This window comes from Trachemys scripta, chromosome 4 (assembly GCF_013100865.1).
Source record: "Trachemys scripta elegans isolate TJP31775 chromosome 4, CAS_Tse_1.0, whole genome shotgun sequence".
NCBI lineage: Eukaryota > Metazoa > Chordata > Testudines > Emydidae > Trachemys > Trachemys scripta.
This window is the reverse complement of record NC_048301.1, coordinates 56,392,846-56,415,706: the sequence shown is the minus strand read 5'-3', so window position 1 is coordinate 56,415,706 and position 22,861 is coordinate 56,392,846. Positions and strand designations below refer to the sequence as shown.

General features: G+C 39.3%; 1 protein-coding gene across 4 annotated transcripts in view; it reads left to right on the top strand.

Moving 5' to 3' along the window:
• The window catches only part of FMN1 (formin 1), a 369,260-nt gene that overhangs the window by 182,607 nt on the left and 163,792 nt on the right, over positions 1–22,861 (top strand). For all 4 annotated transcript variants that reach the window (XM_034769715.1, XM_034769716.1, XM_034769719.1 and 1 more), the window contains 2 exons: positions 10,112–10,908; positions 14,204–14,354. In XM_034769715.1, the coding sequence (XP_034625606.1) occupies positions 10,112–10,908; positions 14,204–14,354 (948 nt within the window). The remainder of the gene's footprint in view (positions 1–10,111; positions 10,909–14,203; positions 14,355–22,861) is intronic.

Below are 22,861 nucleotides of genomic sequence, written 5' to 3'. Positions count from 1 at the left end.
CATTCCCAGTTTTGTCTTGATAAACTATATTTTGGAAGGCAAATGTTTCAAAGCTTCATTAAAAGTTTGCCAATGAAAAAAATTGATTTTGCCAGTAAAAATGATGACATTTTGTGCTTAAACCACACTCCCACCTCACCCATTCCCTATGGGAAATCTGGATGAAGATTTAGTTCAGGTCTCTATTCCAGTTCCCCAGAAAATTCTCTTCTCATTTTATAGTGTTACATTGATATCCTCTGATGTTTCCAAAATCCTTAAATACATCTCATAAATAACTCATCTCATTTTATTGAACAAGCATTAGCACTTCAGTGCACAGAGCAGTTGTCTAGTCCCCAGCTTCCAGCCTTTTTTTCATGCTTTGTTTTTTTCCCTTGTCCTTTTTTCCCTACCAACAAGACTTGCCCTTCTCACTCCGCTTTAAAATAACTGTGTCCAAGGCCTTGTCTACACTACATACAGCCAGTAATTACTGTGGTGATTCATGTCCACATTACTCCTCCTCTGGTGGTGGTGTGCGTCCTCACCAGGAGCACTTCCACTGACTTAACTGTGTGGGGAATTGTGGGGCATTGACAACTGGAGCTCCCTTCTCTGCTGTGGGGCTGACAGCCCGAGCTGTCAGCCCCCAAGGTGGTGAGGCTTCAGTTGTGAGCCCCATGCGAGGCTGACAGCCAACAGGCAATGTAAGTAATGCAGTATCTACACAGACACTGTCATCCTAACTACATCGACCTAAGCACTATGACTCTCTCAAAGGTGGAGTTATTAAGTTGGTGTAGTGGATATAAGTTCGATATAACGTGGTTTCACCTATAACACGGTAAGATTTTTTGGCTCCCGAGGACAGCGTTATATCGAGGTAGAGGTGTAATACAGAGAATCCGCTTTCTTAGATGTCTGGCTTGTTCACCATGCTCACATGCTCAGGGTCACACTGATAGCCAGACTTTAGGTCAGGCAAGAATTTCCCCCCCAGGTCAGATTGGCAGAGATCTTGGGGAGGGGTGTGAAGGGTTGGCCATCGTCTACAGCCTGAAGGTGAATTGCTTGCTAGGATCATCTGTGAATATCTCACCTACTCAATACCCTGCCATTCCAGGAGCCATGAGCACTGTTGGTACCTTGAACTCTTATCCTCTCTGCCTGTGACACACAACATTTTAGTCTCCTGAGGACTGAAATGCTTTAGTTTAACTGAAGTCATTGGATTTCATATTGGGGTATATGGGTGAAAAGTAATGATCAGTGGTATTCCTGAGGTCAGGCTAGCTGATCAAATGGTCTATTTGGGCCTTGGGCTTAAACTCTGTGAAATCATGAAACTTTTTTATTGTTGTCTGTTAGTCATAAAATATTCTCATCACTTCCTTTTTATTACAGAATAAAGTTTTAATTCAAAAATTGAAATTAGAGCCTAACATATGTGCTGTCAGAATTCTGTCAAACATGTGAGAATGTAATAAATATAAGGAAATAGGGTCAAAACTGGCAAGAGAAAAAGGAAAAAACGGGTAAAATCTAAAGATAGAACAATTATCTGTAAGATACATCTCTACCCCGTTATAACACAACCTGATAGAACACAAATTCGGATATAACGCGGTAAAGCAGTGCTCCGGAGGCGCGGAGCTGCATACTCTGGCAGATCAAAGCAAGTTCTATATAACGCGGTTTCACCTATAACACGGTAAGATTTTTTGGCTCCCGAGGACAGCGTTATATCGGGGTAGAGGTGTACGCATAAGGCTGTTATCTCTTCCCGTGAACTAAAATTGCATTTTTCCTATGAAATACAAATTATGTATATGTGCTTGTGATTACAATTTTCAAAAACATTTTAAAGTCCATTTCACTAATATAGAGTTATCACTCTCTTTAAATATGACATAGCTATAATAATTTTGTGCCTTTCATATTTAAACACAAAATGTCTACACTGTTCATCAGTTTTCCTGTCTTATTTTTTAGATCCTATTAGTAATCATACTACTTAATATCTACATGGCAGTTTTTCATCTGCAAAGTGCCTTACAAATATTTTTTAAAAATCTGCTCTTTCTTGCTCTACCAAAAGACCTGATAGCTTCTGAGCACTTGTGAACAGTTTTTTTAATTTCATTTAAAAGTGTTCTCTGTGCTTATTTACAGTTTCCCTCAGCACAAGTCTATTTTTCTTAAACTTTCCGCATCCATTTTGCCTGGAGTCACAAGTACAGCATGTGTTTGTTGTAGTTCAGAATTAAATAGACAGGCTCTTTACTGTACAGACAAACTCACTTTTTTTACAACCTTTTCTGCATACAGTATGTGACAGTTTTGAATGAATAAGTTTGTAAAGTTGCCAGCAATTCTGGCACTCAAAAGAAACCACTGTGTTGTATGAAGTCTGTCTGTGTGGAAAACTAAAAATTTTTACCTTATAGTTTGTCTATCACTAAGCTTGAGAGGATGAGAAGATACTATATGCCAGAACTCTGTTTCAAATGAGAAATATGTATACCAACTGATTTATTTTCTTTCTATTAAAATTCAGTCTCGAATTCGACACCAGCTATATTGTGTTGCTGTGACTCATGTTGTTTTAAAGGGTGGCTATGGACAGCGGTGCTGGGACAATCTGTACAGTGGGGTTGCTGAGAGCCAATGAACCAATCTGTAGACCCTGTATATCAGGGGTAGGCAACCTATGGCACGTGTGCCGAAGGCGGCACGCGAGCTGATTTTCAGTGTCACTCACACTGCCGGGGTCCTGGCCACCGGTCCGGGGGGCTCTGCATTTTAATTTAATTTTAAATGAAGCTTCTTAAACATTTTAAAAACCGTATTTACTTTACATACAACAATAGTTTAGTTATATATTATAGATTTATAGAAAAAGACCTTCTAAAAATGTTAAAATGTTTACTGGCACGCGAAATCTTAAATTAGAGTGAATAAATGGAAGACTTGGCACACCACTTCTGAAAGGTTGCCGACCCCTGCTGTATATAATGGAAACCACTTCAAGGCAGGGGTGCAGCATTTACCCCCAGCACCCCAGTTCCAGCACCTATGGCTATGGACTGTGCACATTTGTTCAAACAATAAAAAATTAGCTGGCCAAAGTGGTTTCATGTCTACAAAGACAAATATATTCACCACTGTTATGTCAGTGCTGGCTTATTGTGTGGCTAGAACAGTCAAGTGAAACTGGCATTTAGATAAAGCTGTGGTACCTTGATGGTTCCTTTATTTCCTTGCAATTTTCATTGTGTGATTAGTGATTAACATTTGGGGCCACATCCTTACTCATGCAGTAACCCCAGTGATTTAAAACGATCTAGCTCTTAAATTATTTGGAAGTTGCAGAGAGGATTCATTTTACTGGCTCTTAGCAATCATTAAGGATAGGAAAACTTCCAAACTGAGGAGGCCTTGTTTGTTTCAGATGCCTTTCGGAATTTACATATGCATACTTTTCTGAAGAACTCACCCCTTTAGTCTGCAAATTCAATTTGAAATCTTGTGAGAACAGACTTTCTTGTAAGAAATCCAGTATATCTTGTTTTTGGCAGCGTCAGAAATATTGTGATAATATCCTTTCACTCAATGTTTCCAATCTAGTTGAAGCCAGGAATGGTAGAGCCAAACTAGTATATATATATAAGCCAAGTATATGGAGAGTTTTTTAACCTCAAAGATCCATTCTGACTTTTAGGTGAAGGTTCAGATAAGTTCTTACCTTATCTGAACTAGCATGCACATCTCTATATACGATCCTTTACATACCTCAATGTCACTACAGGTTTCTTTTTAAGGGATATTGATATTCAGGCTCTCTGTGCTAAGATGCATGGAGGCAGAGTGATAATATTGGAGAAATGGAAGGAGGCAATGGAAATTGACACTTTTGTCTTCTTCTCTTATAGAGATGAATAAGCGATGAATAAGATGAATAAATATTTAATTTTGAAATTTTAAATTGGTCTGTGCTTGAGATGTAAGGGACATTTGTATATGAAGTTTGATGTTAGTGCAAACTATAGTTTGTCATATTTTGAGGTACAATTTAAAAAATCCCAAAACCTTGGGCTCCCAGACCCAAATTTTTAAAAGAACATTTAAAAATCATTCTTTAAATCTTTGAAAAGTCATCTCTTGGAAAAAAAGAGAGAAAAATGAATGATCCTTTGCAGAATTAATGGGTCAAATTTGGTGAAGAAATTCAGTCATTAAATTTTTTTGAAAGAGGGGTTTAAGTCCTGCAGTAAGAGTAAATCTCAATATAATTTAAATTATAGATTAGCTCAAAGTGCCTATATAATGCATGTTTATATTTCCTTACTTACACATGGGAGCAGTTGTTAGAGGTCTTCATTTTTCTTCCCTGGGCCAAAAAAACTACACCTCAAATGTATATATGTATCTGGAAGTAAAATGAAATGGCTTAATATCTAGCATTTGAATTACTTCTGTGATTTATTGGCCCTAACTGAACTAACAGTGCTATCTTGAATTCTGAATATTTTTTTATCTGGTGAAGCTATCATCTGTGTTGGTGGCATTTATCCAGTCCTTTCAATGCAACACCCAATAAATTGTTTGAAATCCATTTCTGCATCTGTGAGCAAGACAAAATATGTAATTTTAAAATAGGGGAATGCATTGGACTATAACTTTTTGAAGCATTTTCCTAAAGCTATAGTTCATACACTCCAAGCTCAGCATTCTTAAGCAGAAATGTTGTTTGGTTTATATAAACTATGCTTCTGAAGTGAGTTATAGGGACATGTTTCTACTATAGTCTTGGCTCTGTAAAATTTCTCTTACCCTTCGGGCTCAGTTCCACTAAATATCATTGAATGTCATCTGTGAAAAGATTTTTCAGCAAGAGAAGAGAACTGTAGCTGTCCAAAAAGAGCCAGGTTTCTGCCTGATGCCAGGCTTTTAAATGGTAAGAGTGTTACCTTCACCCTAACAATACCCTAACACCCTAATAATGGTATCAGTTGGTGTTTTTGTTTTTAGTTTAGGACAAAACAAAACCATCAGTTGATCAATTGTTTAAAATGTGATGTACAGCTATTTGCTCAATTTCACCTTCTCAAATCTAAGAGTCCTGAAAAAAATGACTTCTAGTTACAGCATTTAGGACAGAAAAAAATATATTCATAGTCACTAAATTGGATCCATTGTATGTTGGGATGCTGGTGTACTGTAGTCATATAGGAGAGCTGACAGCACCATAAAACACCAATGCCCTAATTCACAGCAAAGCGCTACAGGTATAAACTACCTGAAGAGATCTGCACAGAAAGGATTCTCTACACACAGATCAAGGAGGCATAGTTCGGCTCCATGTTTGTGAAACCATGTTTAACTCCTACAGCCGCAATAGTGCAAAACAAAACGTCCTTGCTCCTACTGTGTTCAATGCCCACATTGCTCCAGGCCCCGCCCACAGTCCACCCCTTCTCCCAAGCCTCCACCCTGCCCTGCCTCTTCCTGCCCCTGCTCCGCCCCAGGCCCCATCTCCACTCCACCCTTTCCCCCAAAACAGCTGATCCATGGTGGGTGGGAGGCACTGGGAGGGAGGGGAAGAAGTTGATCAGCAGGACCGCCAGTGGGCGGGAGGCGCTGGGTGGGGGAGGGTGGACCTGGCTGCAGGTAGGAGCATATAAACAAAACTTCCCAAAGACATCAAATTCTGTCTCGCTTCTCTGTTTGCCTTCTTGTCACAATAAATATCTTCAGAACTTATTTGGATTTTGTTTATATTTAAATATTTTATTAGCATCTTCCTTTTTATGAGTTTTATATAGTTGTACGTTTAAATATCTTAGTGGTTTTTATAGCACATTAATGAGCCAGTTAGGATTTTGGTAACAAGAAATGCATTTGCAATTTGAATTTACAGATGTTGCAACTAAATGTATTCAGTAGAATGACTTGCAGTATGATATGTGGCATCTACTGTATATATATAGCCTTTATAATTTCATCTGAAAGATTGTTTATCTTTCAGCAAGCAATAGCCCCTAAATTCATCAGTGTGGATTACTCGTTGCATAAGGAGAGATCCAAAGATGGAGGAGAGGGAACACACAAGGACAAGCAGATTAAAAAAATGTAATGTAGGACTTCAAGAATTGACATAGGAATGTAAGATTTAGAAAAATGGGTGGCGGGGGGGAGGAATTAGGCACAGACATCTGATTAGTCTCCAGTCTGGTCCAAACTCTGTGGCAGATAATCCAGATAATCTCACTGTCCTTGGCTCTGCAAGAGAATTTTCATAAAACCGAATTACTAATAAACAGTTTTTCCAAAGCGTTTGGCACAAACAAGGTTCGTAACAACATCAGTTTTTCCACTTTTTTTTAAACACATGTGGACAAAGCAAGAAAAAATACTTCACTCTGCTCTGGTTCCAGTGTGTAGAGTCCCTTTTGCAGGCAGTCATATCGATTTTGTCAGAAAGTTTTTATACATAATGGGCAGTGATTCCAACAGCCCACTCTTTTCAGGCCATCATTGGAGGTACCAGAGACATCAAAATGAGAAGATAGTTCTAGAGATTTTTTTACTTCTTTGTCATGAGATCGTACTGTTCTTGGCTTCTTCAGTTACAAATGCTTTTCCTGTGTTGTTGCCTTAAATACCACTTTAAGTGTCAAGTTTAGGCTTTTCACTGTTAACTTTATATGAACTAAATCCAGTCATGTTAGGTCAAATGTGTGGACGCTTGTTGGTGAATACTCTATATGTTGTACAGATATCTGGCTAGGTAAATCCTTGTAAGCAGCCCCTAATAAATGATAGCAATTTGAAAATCACTTTCATTATTTCATTTTGTATTTTGTTTATAAAGCTATAGAATTAGGAATGTGTCAAAGTATAATATTTTATCACTTGTTATAGGTAAAAGAAAGAATAGTATTTTCTTCACATTAAAAGTTGACTGTAAATGTAATGTTATTAATTAATTAATTAGTGTTGTTATCCCATATTTGATGCCACTAAATTTTCACGCTGATTTGGTTTGGAGAATATTTCAAATTAGGATTTTCATCTTTTATTTCATGTTTAGCTGGCATCTGAAGCAGGGGTAGAAATCACCTAGACAGTCATATGCTGCTTCTGGCAAATGGATTTGAAAACCACTTTTTAAATTTGCTTTGCTGAAAATGGTTACATAGTATTGTATATGAAGTTATCTAAAATAAAATTGTCTGTAATGATGTTTTTGAACAGTTTTTCAGTTAACAGTTAACAATGTTTTTCTGGGATGTTGGTAGTATGAACATAGGTAAATACCAAGGCAAACTTCTCTTTTGGATACTGTAGTTTATTACTCTCTTGAAATGCAGTTCATCATTATAAAAGGACACTCTTTTTCTTAGTTCCCTATTGACTAGATCCTCTGCAGGTCAGATTTCCAATATATAATATTGTTGGAGCTACTTTTCTTTTCGCCTGTGTGATTTTGCCTGATGATAAATGTTAAATCTCAGTGTAAGATACCTCTATAGTAAAATATTTAGGGAAAAAAACAAAGTTTTGGGGATTCTGTTCCTTACAGTTTGACCTTAAAAATCCAGAGAAAAATATGACAAATCATACTTGGCTGAAAAAAATAATTCTGTTGTTTCTTACAGTGGACAGTTATTTTAAAAAAAACATATAAACTAATAAAAAAGCAAAAGACAAAGCATAAAATTATCACCTAAGAGACAGTTTTCTTTGAGTCAAAGCAATAGTTTTAAACCACACTGTATATTAAAACACACACACACACCCATCACAATTGCTTTGGTACCTAATTAAATCCATCAAGTAGTTTAGACAATTTACTTTGCTTGTCTTAGAGATTTTTTTTTAAAGGACACTGCTCTGGTTTTACAGTAGGAAAAACTTTCACTTTGAAAAGCAAATAGTTTTATTCGCCCATTTTGTTCTGTTGGGAATTTTTTTATGTTAAAACTGTAAGGAAAAATACTATGATAAAACATTTACAAAGACATTACCTCATATACAGATCAGATCCTTGAGTTGGGGTGGGGTGGGGAGGAGTGTTTGAACTAGTAACTAAAATAAATCACAATAAACTTTGGTAGAGAAGCAGTACAATGGGGGGAAACAGAGCTTGAAGTGGTCTGTTGTTTTTAAATGCCTTTCGGTGTGCTGACGACTATATTTGAGAGGACCAAAAAGTTTACAGTATCATAGGATGTGAAACTTTAGAGACATTTGTATCCAAGGGCCTGATCTTGCAAATATTTATACTACTTAGTGTAGTTCTAAAAACTGACAAAATGGGATTACTTACAGTAAAAAGCAAAGTCTGCTAGTGTTTGCAGTGTTAAGTTCTTAGTTCACTTTCTCTGGCTTTATACATTTTTATAGAGAAAAGGAGCATTTACTTAATCTGTCCTTTCGTTCACTTTTGACAGCACTTGATATATAGTCAATTTAAGAGTCTCCCCTGTCAATCAATAATGTTCCTTTTTTATTTGTGTGAGCTTTTCACTAGTGACTGGGAGGGGAAGTGTTTTTGATGTTGTAGTTGTTTTTTGTTAAGGTCATCACTATCTGATTACTTTGCAGAGATGTTTGAATGATCACACATTTTGTATTTTTTATCACATTCATTACTATAATACAGGTGACTGCCATAGACTATTTGTAACACTCTACATCCATTTAATTTCATAGCATAAAAACCAAAGTTTTGTGATATGAAAGTTTAGTTTTTCTTCATTGTTTAGATTTTTTTTAAATGCCTGTCATTTGTACTTTTCACAACAAAATCTCTTTAATACCCCCTTTGGGTCCAAAGGTTGATTTTACTAGCTGTAGGTTAAATTGCCTTTTGAAAAAATATGGCATTTTAAATTCTTAAATAAAAATTGTACACATGAAGGTGGGGGGTTTATGTTTGTAAAGAGAGCAATTGTTGGTGGGGAGTACTTTTAATACTCTAGTATTGTTTTTAAGAAAGAAGGAATTTTAAAAACTCCTGTAAAGAGTTTAGAAAAGGGGAGTTTTTGGAAAGGTTGTATAGTGTTCAAATTGTTCTCTAATTTCTCAGTATGTTAAGCATATACTGTGTATCTGTGAGAGCTAGCACTGAATACAATGCATGTGACATGAAATCTGAAACCATTTAAATCAGATATTTCTAATTAAACATTGTAAATAGTATTAATTGAATCATTTTAATTTTTTAATATTAAAAAAGGGTTAAATAATGTCCAAAAGTACAGTACTGATTTTAAGAAAAACCAGCAAAGAATAAAGCCAATAAACAAGCAAACAATGAACAAAAAATTAATATTAGTGAACATAAAAAGAAAACCAGCTGAAATGGATGTTAATGACAATGTATAGTCAATACAAATGGATGAAAGTTAAAAATTTAAAAAAGGCCAATTCAAAAGCACCAATTAAAAAAATGAAATGCAGAAAGGAATCAAAAGTTTTGTATATAGGCAAAGGATTTTTTTTTTTTAATGCAGCCAGGTAACACTCATTTACAGTTAGACTGAATTACTTGGATCCACATATCCTCCCGTGTTCTGGTGGAGGGAAGGTGAAAGGAGGTAATTTACTTCAGTCCTTGAAAGGTTGCAGGTTTCTTCCCTCTATGCACCCTGCCAGCTCTGCAAGAGAGCACACAGGGAAGGCGGAGCATTGGTGCTTTCCTTTCCCCACCCATTTGTTCCCTGGAAGGAGCACCTGGTGTTCAGATGCTGTGCTCCCCCCAAACCTGGTTCCGGATACAAGAGTCTGAAAGCACTGATGCTGCTTAAGGCTGAGAGGGGGGGGTCTTACATGTTTGCATTAAGGCAAGTTACAATCTAGACCTTAGTTAGCAAACTGCATTTTTGATGTATTCTGAGTAATTATTCATGTGCTTTACACAGAAGTAAAATCCTTTACATTTCCTAAATTTAATTAAGTCTAGGAATTTGCATAGATGAACGAAAGAATTTTGGAACTCAGAGACCTGTAAAATTCTCCTCTCTTTTAGTATGCAGTATATCTGCCTAAAGTGTGTCACATCCTTATCTAATACCTAATTATACACAGTTTTTACATGGTGTTTTTTGTTGTTTTTCCACAGTCTCAGTTTGAACTCCAGATCTTTCATATTCGTGGAGAGCATGCTGTATCGAACACAAAGCTTGAGGAAACCATTGCAAATCTCAAGAATGAACTGGAAAACAACTTAAATAGAAGAAATGAGGAAGCAAAGGACGTCTGTGTATCCACTGAAGATGATAACCCACCAAAGACGTACAGAAATGTATATATACAAACTGACAGAGAAACCTTCATAAAGCCTAGTAAAGAGGAAAATATACCAGTGAAGAATAACCAAATGGTACCTAAAAAGCTTAATATTTCTTCTTTAAATCATAGTATTTCTGTCCCAAATGACAATAAGGAACCATGTCACTGTACACAGATTTCAGAAAGTCTCGCATCTTGTGAACAGAAACCAATGTTAGTATCTCTACCACCACCCCCACCACCTCCTCTTCCTGAACTTTCACTACCAGCTTTAGTTCCTCCACCACCTCCCTTGTTACCAGATTTGGCATCCACTCCATTGACATCCCAGTTTGGATCTGGGCCACTGCCACTTCCTTCAGGTTGTGGGAATCTTCCACCACCGCCACTGCCGCCGCCACCACCACCACCACTACCACTCCCAGGTTTTGGGCCTCCTGGTCCACCTCCCCTGCCTGGCTCTGGGCCACCTCTACCGGGAAATGGGCCTCCTCCTCCACCGCCACCTCCTGGGTTCTTTTTCAATAGCACTCTGTCTTCAAACCAAGGTCCTCGAAAGCCTGCCATTGAACCTAGCTGTCCCATGAAGCCTTTGTACTGGACTAGGATACAAATCAAAGACAGCAGGTAAAAAGTTATTTTATTTGGATTTATAGATATAATTTATGTATCGTGAGGATGAGCATGTACAGCGTTGTTGTTGTTGTTGTTGTTTTTAAAGACAACAAAGAAGAGTTAAAGATAGAGCCCCCCCCCCAGAAAAAACAGGAATATGAAAGGAAAAAAAGTTTTTTTAAAAAAATCAGAAGATAGGCCAAGCTTTAAAAAGCACAACAATAGATAATAAGCAATGGCTTTTAAAATGGAAAACTATAACTAAAATTTGTAAAAGTTTAAAAGTAGTAGGTCATAGGCAAGATTGACAAATATAGCAAATAGGCACAGGGTAAAATAAAAAGCAGAGGATGTGTATCCAATATCGCTTCAGAGAGTTTGTCTATTATTGCTTGCCTGTCTTGTCATTTTAGATTGCAGGATCTTTAGGGCAGGGAGTGTGTTGTCCTCTTTGGTCCCAATCCTGCAACTAGTTATCTATGTTTAACTTCTGTGAATAGTTCTGTGGGAGTCCAAGGGAGTACGGTTAAGTATATGCATAATTGTTTGAAGGATCTCTGGGCTGCCAACTGGCCTGGGAGTCTGGAAGCCCTGGGGCAGTCCACATAAGGCTGCAATTCCAAGGCAATCAGCCTGGTGAGACTGGCCTCGCAGATTCTGGAAGCCTGGGGTTCCTAGTAGCCTGCCAGGTGGTTGTCAAAAGTTCATCAAACCTGACATGTTTCCATGAAAAATGTTAGGTTTGATGAATTGGCATTTTCCTCACCAGCTCTGCTTACAGCACCACTCAGTGAAAAGACAGAGAGACATAGACACTTCTGCTTTTCAGAGTTCATTTTCTGAAGATTTCTTTCAAGTTCTGCTATGTTCTCTGACATTTCTTGTGGTTAATTACAGTAGGAAAGAACTCAAAGTGACTTAGCTAAAAGGAGGATTCCCTTCTGATTCGGAGCAAAGTATTTCTAGCTCAACCAGAAGTTGCAGGAATTAAGGTGAAATTATATGGCTGTGTCATGCAGTAGGTGAAATTAGATGATCCCTGTGGTTCCTTCTGGCCTTAAAAATCTATGCATCTATGATTTTGGAACAGGCGTGTAGGCATATCAGTGCAGTAGCACAGACAGAATACTTTCTAATCTTTGGTTTATACATTAAAATAAAAGGTTTATTTCTGAAGTACATTTTAGACAAAAATACATTTACTTTTAAAAAATATTTTGGTTTTATTAATTTTAAAATCATATAAATGATCTTTAGTCTTTAAGGTGCTACCAGACTCCTCATTTTTGTGGATACAGACTAGCATGGCTACCCTTCTGATGAATGATCTGTTACAGTAAAATGAACATCTGATTAGGTTGTTAAAATGTGCTTAAATCTGAAAGTATTTTATTTATTTCAACCTTGTTGAGTTTATTCTGATGAAAGCATCATTTCATTTTTTTGGTGAGGCCTCTGAGGGAATCAGTAATTCTACAATTTTATTTCCAGTATAACACAAATAATATAATTTGGGATCATCAGTGTGAAATATCAGGTAGAAAAATGAAGGGTTTAATAAAAAGTCAGTTCACTTTACAGTGAAAAGGATTTCTAACATAAAGGGAACAAAATATTTTGGAATGGGGAGTTTCATATTTTTTGGACTACATTCCCAAAATTAAACGTACGTATTCAGTATCGTGTAGAGTGTGTGTGCTGACAAATAGATGTTAGTGCCTTTGTGATCATTTAGTCTGACCTTCTCCATGCACAGGTCATAGAACCTCATCCAGTGATTTCTGCATCAAGCCCATAACTTCTGTTTGAGCTACACTATATCTTTTAGAAAGATATCCAGTCTTGATATCAAATTACAAAAGTACTGGCAGTCCCACTGGAAAGAGGGTAAATGAATCACAAATGGATAGAAAATAATTATTTGCATTCTTTTAGCTTATTCCTTCCTCCCCTCCCCCCCTCTCTGGATATATATTAAATTCTGTTACATATTGCACCTAATCAGAGTAATCATTTGATGACAGCAGCCATGTGCATATTTACGCAGTTTTTCCCCCCCCACTGCAATTCCACCTCATTTCATGACTGTTAATAATACCATTGCCTGCTAGTGACACCTGCTGGAAGAAATAGACTCAGAATTTCAAGCTTATCAATAGAAGTTAAGAATAGTCTGAGGATAATTTTATCCCACTTCCTTCCTTCCTTCCTTAAGTATTGCAGTTTCAGAACTAAAGCAATTCAGTACTGAAGTGCTCAATTTGTTGCGCTATGTATTTGATTTCCCAAACTTTGGATAAAGCCAGGAGAGTTGTACTCACACATCTCTATGTTTAAACACTAATGAGGGTGAGTTCTGCATGCACCAAGTCATTCTTGAAGGATGCGTGAAAGCAAAACTACCTTCCCTCTTTAAAACTTACAGAATGCTAGTAGACCCCCATTCCAGTTCCTCAGACTCGTAGTAATCGTGAATAGAAAGCACATAGCCATTTTCATTTCATCTGAAGTGAACTGAATCTCACTGATAAGATAAATAAGACAAAACTTTTTCCTTGAGGTTCAGAAAAGTTTGGCCAACTATTTTTATTACTTTTCATTTGCATAGTGCATTCCCTTGTTCTAAGCAGATGAGCCAGAATAACATAAGGCTGCTGTTGCAATATTTCCATCCATATAAGGTATGTCTACACAGCGTCTTGGAACATGCTTCCCAGCACAGGTAGGCAGACACATGCTATCTTTGCTTGACCTGATGTGCTAAAAATAGCAGTGTAGCTGTGGGTATCATAGGCAGTGACTTGGGCTAACTGCCCAAGTACATAGCCAGGGGGACCAGGAAGGTTTGTACTCAGGTGTCTAGCCTGAGCTACTGCCTATGCTACCCCAGCTACACTCTTATTTTTACCATGGAAGCTTAAATAGAGTTAGCACACATCTGTCTACCCAGGCTGTCAAACACCCTCCCAGATGCAGTGTTGACATACTCTAACTGAAATGAGAATTCTCTTGAAAGCCTGTTTTCACAAGGTATTATCCTGATCTTTGATTGGTGACCCAACATTCTAGTGCAGTACAAATAATAAATAGTAATTTTTGATAACCAGTAGGCTTGAATAATTTAGATAAGTACTTAAGTGTTGTAGTACTTTTTAGTGCTGCCTTCTGCAATTTCTTTTGACACTACCCAGTCTAGTAAACAAAAGAGGAAAAGTTCAGTTGCTGTTCTGGTTTTAAAATCTAATGAGGAAAATATATTTTTGTAAATATTTGTTGTGAAATTTTAATTTTATTTATTTGTTTTTAGCAAAACATCTATACCAACTTTATGGGACTCATTAGAAGAACCTGACATAGTTGATACTAGAGAATTTGAATATTTATTTTCCAAAGATGCAGTTCAGGAAAAAAGAAAATGCTTATCAGAGTCTTATGAAAAGAAAACAAAGGCCAAAAAGGTATACGTTTTTTTCATAATTACATTCTCTTTATTGAGTGTGTTCATGTTTCTATGTTTTAAAAAAACAGTGATTTACATTCTGTTTGATAGAAACTGCCGACAAAACGTGAATAAATGAAAACAAGAATTGTTATTATGTTAGTGAATAATAGATGGATTTTCTGTTTTGTTTATAAGTGAATTGTCAAACCACTGTGCACCATCTACACATTGCTGTTTTTATAAAGGACCACTTGCATTTCTTCGTCCTAACATCTTTGTGCATATTTAAAATAAAAGTTCAAAAACAAAGTATTGAAAGAAGATGCAACTTTGGTGAAAATGTGAGGCATAAAAGAATGAGCATGCTTCACATCACAGAAATGTTTAAGAGTCCATACCAACAGTAATATTAAGACTCTTTTTGTTTTTACTGAAAAATTCCCAGGTTTTAGAAATGCTATTATTTGGTTCTTAGTGATTTACACGCAAATTTTGGACCGCCTAGATACATAGAAATATTGATTGTTACAAAAAATCCAACACGTTACATTAGATATTAATTAGATGTTAATCATAATTTAGTCTAAGTGTAAACGTGAGGCTGTCTATTAAAATAAGACAATGTAGTGGAAGATATACATACATACACTCTCTCTCTCTCTCTCCTGTGTGTGCATATGTGTACATACTGTTAATGTACAGTTCATTAAATAAACCACAGCATTAAACTGCTTTTATTTTTAATACTTTTACTTTTCTCTATTTGTTGCTTTTTTCTGTCCTTCCATATCCCAATATTAACCCCAATATTTACCCAGAAAACTATAAAGTTAATTTTTTCACTGATTTTTCACCTTTTTAGAATTTTTATTACAAACACTGACATGTTCCCAGGAAATTTTAAACAAAATAAAAACAGAAAATGAATGGCCTTGAGCATTGTGTATGTGTAGGTGTACACTTCAAATATATTTACAATTTAAAGCAAAATATTTTAAATCATTTCCTCCATTTATTTGCTATGCAGGGCTTGATGTTCGCTTTGAAAAAAGTTAATAACACTACTTCATTTTGTTCTTTGTTTCATCCCCCTCTTCCATTCTTTTCTCTTTGCTTGGTCTCAGGTGCATGCTCCTCTGCCATTTTGGTTGCATTATCAGGACCAGTTTTAGGGGCAAGCAAGGAAGCGGTACCACTGTGGGACTTTTTTGTTTGGGTTTTTTCCCTCTCCACTGATTGGCTGCCTGTGAGGGTTGTTTCTTTCTTTATTCTGGGCGGTTTTTTTGTTTCGTTTTTGTTTTGCACCAACATACCAAAAACATTTTCCAGCCTGGCAGGCAAAATGCCTAGGGCTGGCCGCACCCATTATCCTCCACACACTTCTTGCCTGGTCCCCTGAACATTCCTCTTCTACTAGTTACTTTGGCTCCTCTCCTGATGGTAGTTCTTGCTGTTGGCTGGCAGCTCCAATCCTACTGATTGCTGCAGTCCCTGAGTTCCTGTTTCCTTTCCTACTGTTATATAGCAGTAGCCATTAGTGAGGGCACCTAGGATGGCGCTGCCTCATTTTCGGTTACTTTGGTTGCCCAGCCTTTTCTCTGCAAGTAGGAGCCAGCAATAAGGGATCTGCTATTTCCCTATGGGCAACCAGCAGCATCTCTGCAGACAACCAGTCGTCTATGGGGCACAATTAGTGAACAGTGTGTGTAGAGTCAAGCCTTCTTGATTCTGGGCCATAAGGGTGTAGGTTTAACTCTCATAGGAAGCCAGGCCCTATACCAGGGGTTGGCAACCTATGGCATGCGTGCCAAAGACGGCACGGGAGCCGATTTTTAATGGCACGCTGCGGCAGCCGCTTGCCCTGCTCAGCCCATTGCCAAACCCCGGCAGCGGGCTGAGTGGGGCCGACGGCCAGGACCCTGGCAGGCAGCAGCGTGCCATTAAAAATCCTGCCCGGCACAGCTCGCTCTTCTCCGCCCCCCGCCTACCGCTCTCTCTGGCGGGGGAAGGGTGCAGAAGCAAGCTTGGTTCTGCTGGCTGCTGCTGTAGGGCAGGTTCCCCTAGCAGCCAAGCTTCCCCCTCCCCCGCCCTTTCCCCCATTGTGCTGCGTCGTGCCCCACCTCCTCTTCCTCCCTGCCGCCAATGGCCCTTGTGAGGGAGGGGAGAAGAGGAGCCCCAGTGCCCTTGCTGCTCAGACCGGGAAGGAGGTGGAGAAGAGGCAGGAACGGGGCTTTGGGGAAGGGGGGTGGAATCAGCGTGTATTCCTCCAGCCCCCTGCTGTGAGCCGCTCAGGGCAGGGGGCTGGGAGCACCCCCTCGAATCCCATCCCACCCCCCAGCCCTCTACCCTGACCCCGGCACCCCCCTGCACCCCCCCATGACCCAGCCCTGACTCTGGCACCCCCACACATACCCAGCCCCCCCACATCCCATGCCCTGACTCCTGAACCCCCTCCCATGCCCCCAGCCATCTGCCCTGACCCCTGTGCCCCCCTCACACCCCAGCCCCCTGCACCCCCGCACGACCCCAGCCCTGACTCTGGAACCCCCCACACATACCCAGCCCCCCCACACCCTATGCCCTGACTCCAGCACCCCCTCACATGCCCCCAGCCCTCTGCCCTGACCCCTGCACCCTCCTCACACACACCCTGCCCTGACTCCTGCACTCCCCACACATCCCCACCCCCCCTCCACATCCCCACCCCCCACCCTGAGCACTAAATGGGAGCTCCTGCACCCCCACACACACACATTCCCACCTCCATCCCTTGCACCATATGGAAGCTGCCCAGGTAAGCGCTCCACACCCAAACCTCCTGCCCCAACCCTGAGCCCCCTCCCTCATTCTAGCTCCTGGCCAGACCCTACACTCCAACCCCCAGCCTGCTCCTTCACCTCTAGCCCTGTGCTCAGTGAACCCCCACCCTCAGCTCAGTGCAGAGAGAGAGGAAGAGAATGGGCCAGAACCAGGGAGAAGGTAGGTACCCACTCTACGTGGGCAGGGCCGGGACCCCAGACCGGCAGCAGGCTGAGCGGGGCCGGCAGCCGAGACCCTGGCTGGTAGGAGCCAGCGGACGGAACCCCAGACCGGCAGCAGGCTGAGCCACTCAGCCTGCTGCTGGTCTGGGGTGCCGGCCCCGCTCAGCCCGCTGCCGGTCTGGGGTTCTGGCTGCCGGCCCCTTGCCAGCTGGGGTCCCGGCTGCAGGCCCCGCTCAGCCCGCTGCCGGCCTAGGTGAATGGAACCCCAGGCCGGCAATGGGCTGAACAGGCCGGCGGCATAAGATTAGCATTTTAATTTAATTTTAAATGAAGCTTCTTAAACATTTTGAAAACCTTGTTTATTTTACACATAACAGTAGTTTAGTTATATAATATATAGACTTATAGAGACAGACCTTCTAAAAAACGTTAAAATGTATTACCGGCACGCGAAACCTTAAATTAAAGTGAATAAATGAAGACTCGGCACACCGCTTCTGAAAGGTTGCTGGCCCCTGCTCTATACAGTCTATTTTGCTCTTGATTAGAGTATACATGGACATACAAATTATAAGTAATTGTGTTTTAAAGCAAAATAGCTGAATAGGTATTTGCTTTTTCATCCTTAGCTAGCTATCCAAATTCAGGTTTATGTTTAATCTTGGAAGATTTAATGTCATCGCAAGCATTAGGTCTGCAGCCATGTGAGCTGTTCAAGGGATCTTACAAAAGAATGATAAAAAATCCATGCCGCTTGTATTTATCCTAAAAGGCCCAGTACAGTTAAAGTGACAGTGCCACTAGATACTTTCAGATATATTCACAGTTGCCATATTATCTTATTTGTTACTCACACTTTAAAAAATGGACACAGAAATATGATTTTAAAGTGAAATTAGGAGCCTGACAAAGAAGAAAGAGTGTTAGTCCATGAAGTGATTGACATTGTTTTGTTACTGCAGAAGTCTCATAACAATACATTATTATATATTATATGACATAAGCTCAGTTGAGTTTCCCTGATTTGAGCCACAAGAGGGCACCTTGGATATAATCTTTGCCTTTATCATACATAATTAGAAAAACAAAGAAGTTTGACAACCTCCAGATATTTAAAACATTTTGATCAGAAATTATTTGTCTTAACACAGTAATTAATCTAATTATAAATAGCACTTAATTATAAAACTCCAAATAATGTGTTAATAGAGAGGAAGATTGGTTTTGTGATCTATATAAATGCATTTTAAGGATATTAAACTATTTGGGTTTTTACATGTTTACTATTATTATTTAACCTGGACACACCTGTTCATATAAGAAAAATTCTTCCTATCATATTTTACTTTATAAATCTTTAGAGTGTGAATGGTGTTCAGTACTCAGTTTTAGAAGTAAATCCAATTAGTACAGTAATGCAAATTCCTGATACCCACTTTTTAAATTTGCATTTGAATAGTCAAAGATTGAAAGGAGAGATTTATTCTACATATCACTGAATTTGATCCATAAGAAAACATTTTACTATCTAGATGGAAAATATAGACTTTAAAAGTCTCTTGAACATAATGCTATGAACACAGGCTTTTATGAAGAAATTAGACAAATTTTTTACATTTATTTGTATTTCCTACTCCAACTCATACATGTAACATCCCTAAATTTCAGGTATGCTGGACCAAAATACGGAGAGCATTAGTCTTCTGTTCTGAAGAGCAAATACATATTCCTGTTCGCTTCCTCACCTACCCCTTTTGGTAAAACAAAAACTGAATCCTAATTTGTTATGCCTAATACAGTGTTCTTTGCTGTATTTTTTTTCTTTACTCTTTGTCCAGAACCTAATTTCGAGTAGGATTACATACATACAGTATAGGTGGCAAATAATATGATGCCCACCTTTTGTGGGAAACCTTATCTATTTTTTCACACACTATATGGTCCCTTGTTTATCTGGATGTATGAATGATTCTTCATTTGCATTTCAATGTAGTTCAACTTCAACATTTATTTTTAAAAATATGGAATAGGGTTTACTGAGATTACTGAAACAAGTAGAGTGTAAAAATATAGATAAACAGACATGAAAAACTAGGGTGAAAATATGAAAAAAAAACCTCACTTGAGGAAGCAGATAAGAGATGAACTTTGGAAGTCACCCACCAGAATAAAAAAGTAAAAACTAGGGCTGTCAAGCAATTAAAAAATGTAAATGTGATTAATCGTGCTATTAAAAAAATTAATCGTGATTAATCACATGATTAATTGCACTGTTAATAATAGAATTCCATTTATTTAAATATTTTAGTATGTTTACTACATTTTCAAATGTATCAATTTCAGTTATAACACAGAATATAAAGTGCACAGTGCTCACTTTATATTTATTTTTTATTACAAGTATTTGCACTGTAAAAAAAAACCCAAAAGAAATTTTTCAATTCACCTAATACAAGTACTGTAGTGCAATCTTTGTCGTGAAAGTGCAACTTACAAATGTAGATTTTTTTGTTACATAACTACACTCAAAAACAAACAATGTAAAACTTTAGAGCCTGGAAGTCCACCCAGTCCTTTTCTTGTTCAGCCAATCGCTCAGACAAACAAGTTTATTTACATTTGCAGGAGATAATGCTGCCCGGTTCTTGTTCACAATGTCACCTGAAAGTGAGAACAGGTGTTTTCATGGCACTCTGTAACCGGTGTCACAAGATATTTACATGCCAGATGCTCTAAAGATTCATATGTCCCTTCATGCTTCAGGCACCATTCCATAGGACATGTGTCCATGCTGATGACGAGTTATGCTCGATAACGATCCAAAGCAGCGTGGACCGACACATGTTCATTTTCATCATCCGAGTCAAATGCCACCAGCAGAAGGTTAATTTTCTTTTTTGGTGGTTCGGGTTCTGTAGTTTCCTCATCAGAGTGTTGCTTTTTTAAGACTTCTGAAAGCATACTCCATACCTCGTCCTTCTCAGATTTTGGAAGGCACTTCAGATTCTTAAACCTTGAGTCGAGAGAGTTAGCTATCTTTAGAAATCTCAGATTGGTACCTTCTTTGCGTTTTGTCAAACCTGCAGTGAAAGTGTTCTTAAAATGAATACAACAAGGAGTCTGGTGGCACCTTAAAGACTAACAGATTTATTTGGGCATAAGCTTTCGTGAGTAAAAACCTCACTTCTTCGGATGTTTGTTTTTGTAGATACAGACTAACACGGCTACCCCCTGATACTTAAAATGAATGTTCTGAGTCCTCATCCGAGACTACTATAACATAAAATATATGGCAGAATGCAGGTAAAACAGAGCAGGAGACATACAATTATCCCCCAAGGAGTTCAGCCCAAATTTAATTAACACATTATTTTTTTAATGAGCGTCATCAGCATGGAAGCGTGTCCTCTGGAATGGTGGCAGAAGCATGAAGGGGCATACGAATGTTTAGCATATCGGGCATGTAAATACCTTGCAATGCCGGCTACAAAAGTCCATGCGAACGCCTGTTCTCACTTTCTGGTGACATTGTAAATAAGAAGTGGGCAGCATTATCTCCCATAAATGTAAACAAACTTGTTTGTCTTAGTGAATGGCTGAACGAGAAGTAGGACTGAGTGGACTAGTAGGCGCTAAAGTTTTGCATTGGTTTGTTTTTGAGTGCAGTTATGTAACAAAAAAAAATCTACATTTGTAAATTACACTTTCACAACAAAGAGATTGCACTACAGTACTTGAAAGAGGTGAATTTAAAAATTTTCTTTCATTTATCATTTTTACAGTGCAAATATTTGTAATAAAAATAATATAAAGTGAGCAGTGCACACTTAGTATTCTGTGATGTAATTGAAATCAATATATTTGAAAATGTTGAAAAACATCCTAAAATATTTAATAAATTTCAATTGGTATTCTATTGTTTAACAATGTGATTAAAACTGCGATTAATTGTGATTAATTTTTTTAATCATGATTAATGTTTTTTTAGTTAATCGTGTGAGTTAACTGTGATTAATTGACAGCCCTAGTAAAAATACATATTTTGATTCCCAGATCCCATATTTGGGGCTCTACCGAATTCATGGCCATGAAAAACGCATCATAGATTGTGAAAACCCCCTGTGAAATCGGGTCTTTTGTGTGCTTTTACCCTATATGGTACAGATTTCATGGGGGAGACCAGGGTTTCTCAAATTGGGGGGTCCTGGCCCAAAAAGGGAGCTGCAGGGAGTCAAAAGGTTATCTTAGGGGGGACACGGTATTGCTTAGCCTTCCTTCTGCACTGACCTCAGAGCTGGGCAGGAACCCAGAGCTGGGCAGGAATCCAGCTTTGAAGGCAGCACCTCACCAGAATTGTGCAGAAGTAAGGGTGGCAATACCATATCATTACAGTCTTTCTTCTGCGCTGCTGCTGGCATCGGCTCTGCCTTCAGAGCTGGGCTCCCAGCCAGCAGCCACCGCTCTCCAGCTGTTCAGATCTGAAGGCAGTGCTGCCGTCAGCAGCAGCGCAGAAGCAAGGGTAGCAGTACTGCAACCGCCCCTACAATAACCTTGCAACTCTCCCACAGCTCCTTTTTGAGTCAGGACCCCTACAATTACAACACCATGAAATTTCAAATTTAGATAGCTGAAATCATGAAATTTACAATTTTTAAAATCCCATGACTGTGAAATTGACAAAATGGACAGTGAATTTGGTAGCGCCCTACCCATATCCAGCCATTTACGCTGCTAGAATGTTACGGGTGCTTATATGACCATATATGTGATTTGAAAAAACTGTTCCCACAGGATTGTTAAATTGCTTCAGAGTAATTCACTGTTTTAATACAGTGGAAATGTAGTTATTTGGCACTACTTAATTGGCTAGAAAAACAGGCCTTAGGCTAGTCTAACCATAAATGACCTACACTTAGTTGTAGACGTGTGAGTGAAAATGAAAATATTTACCGTATATAGTCGAGCATAAGCCGGTTCGTTTATAAGCCGACCCCCTCCCCCCCGATGGATAAGTAAAAATGGGACATTTTTATGACACGTTCATAAGCCGACCCTATAATTCAGGGGTTAGTAAACTTTGGCTCCCGGGCCATCAGGATAAGCCACTGGTGGGCTGAGATGGTTTGTTTACCTAGAGTGTCCGCAGGCACGAAGGTAAACCTAAGTAAACAAAGTGTCCCGGTGCACCAGCTGCTTACCCTGAAAGGCCGGGACAGCAATTGGTGGGGAAATATTTTGGGGGGGAAAAGCTGGGGCTCAGGAGAGTTAGCCCTGTGACCACCCCCCACATCACCTCACCCCTAGCCCAGGACCCCCACACACTCCCTGTCCCATCCCTTCCCACCTTATTTGGGGAGGGCCAGGGGAGGGTGTCTCTGGGCTGGCTGGAGCTGCTCCAGCAGGCTGGGCAGCGTGGCCGCAGCCTGCTCCGGCAGGTCAGACCGGGCGGCGCGGCCGCAGCCTGCTCTGGGGGGTGGGACCAAGCGGCACGGCTGCAGCCTGCCAGCCCCGGAGCTGCAGCTGCTTCGGAGGCTGGCGGGAG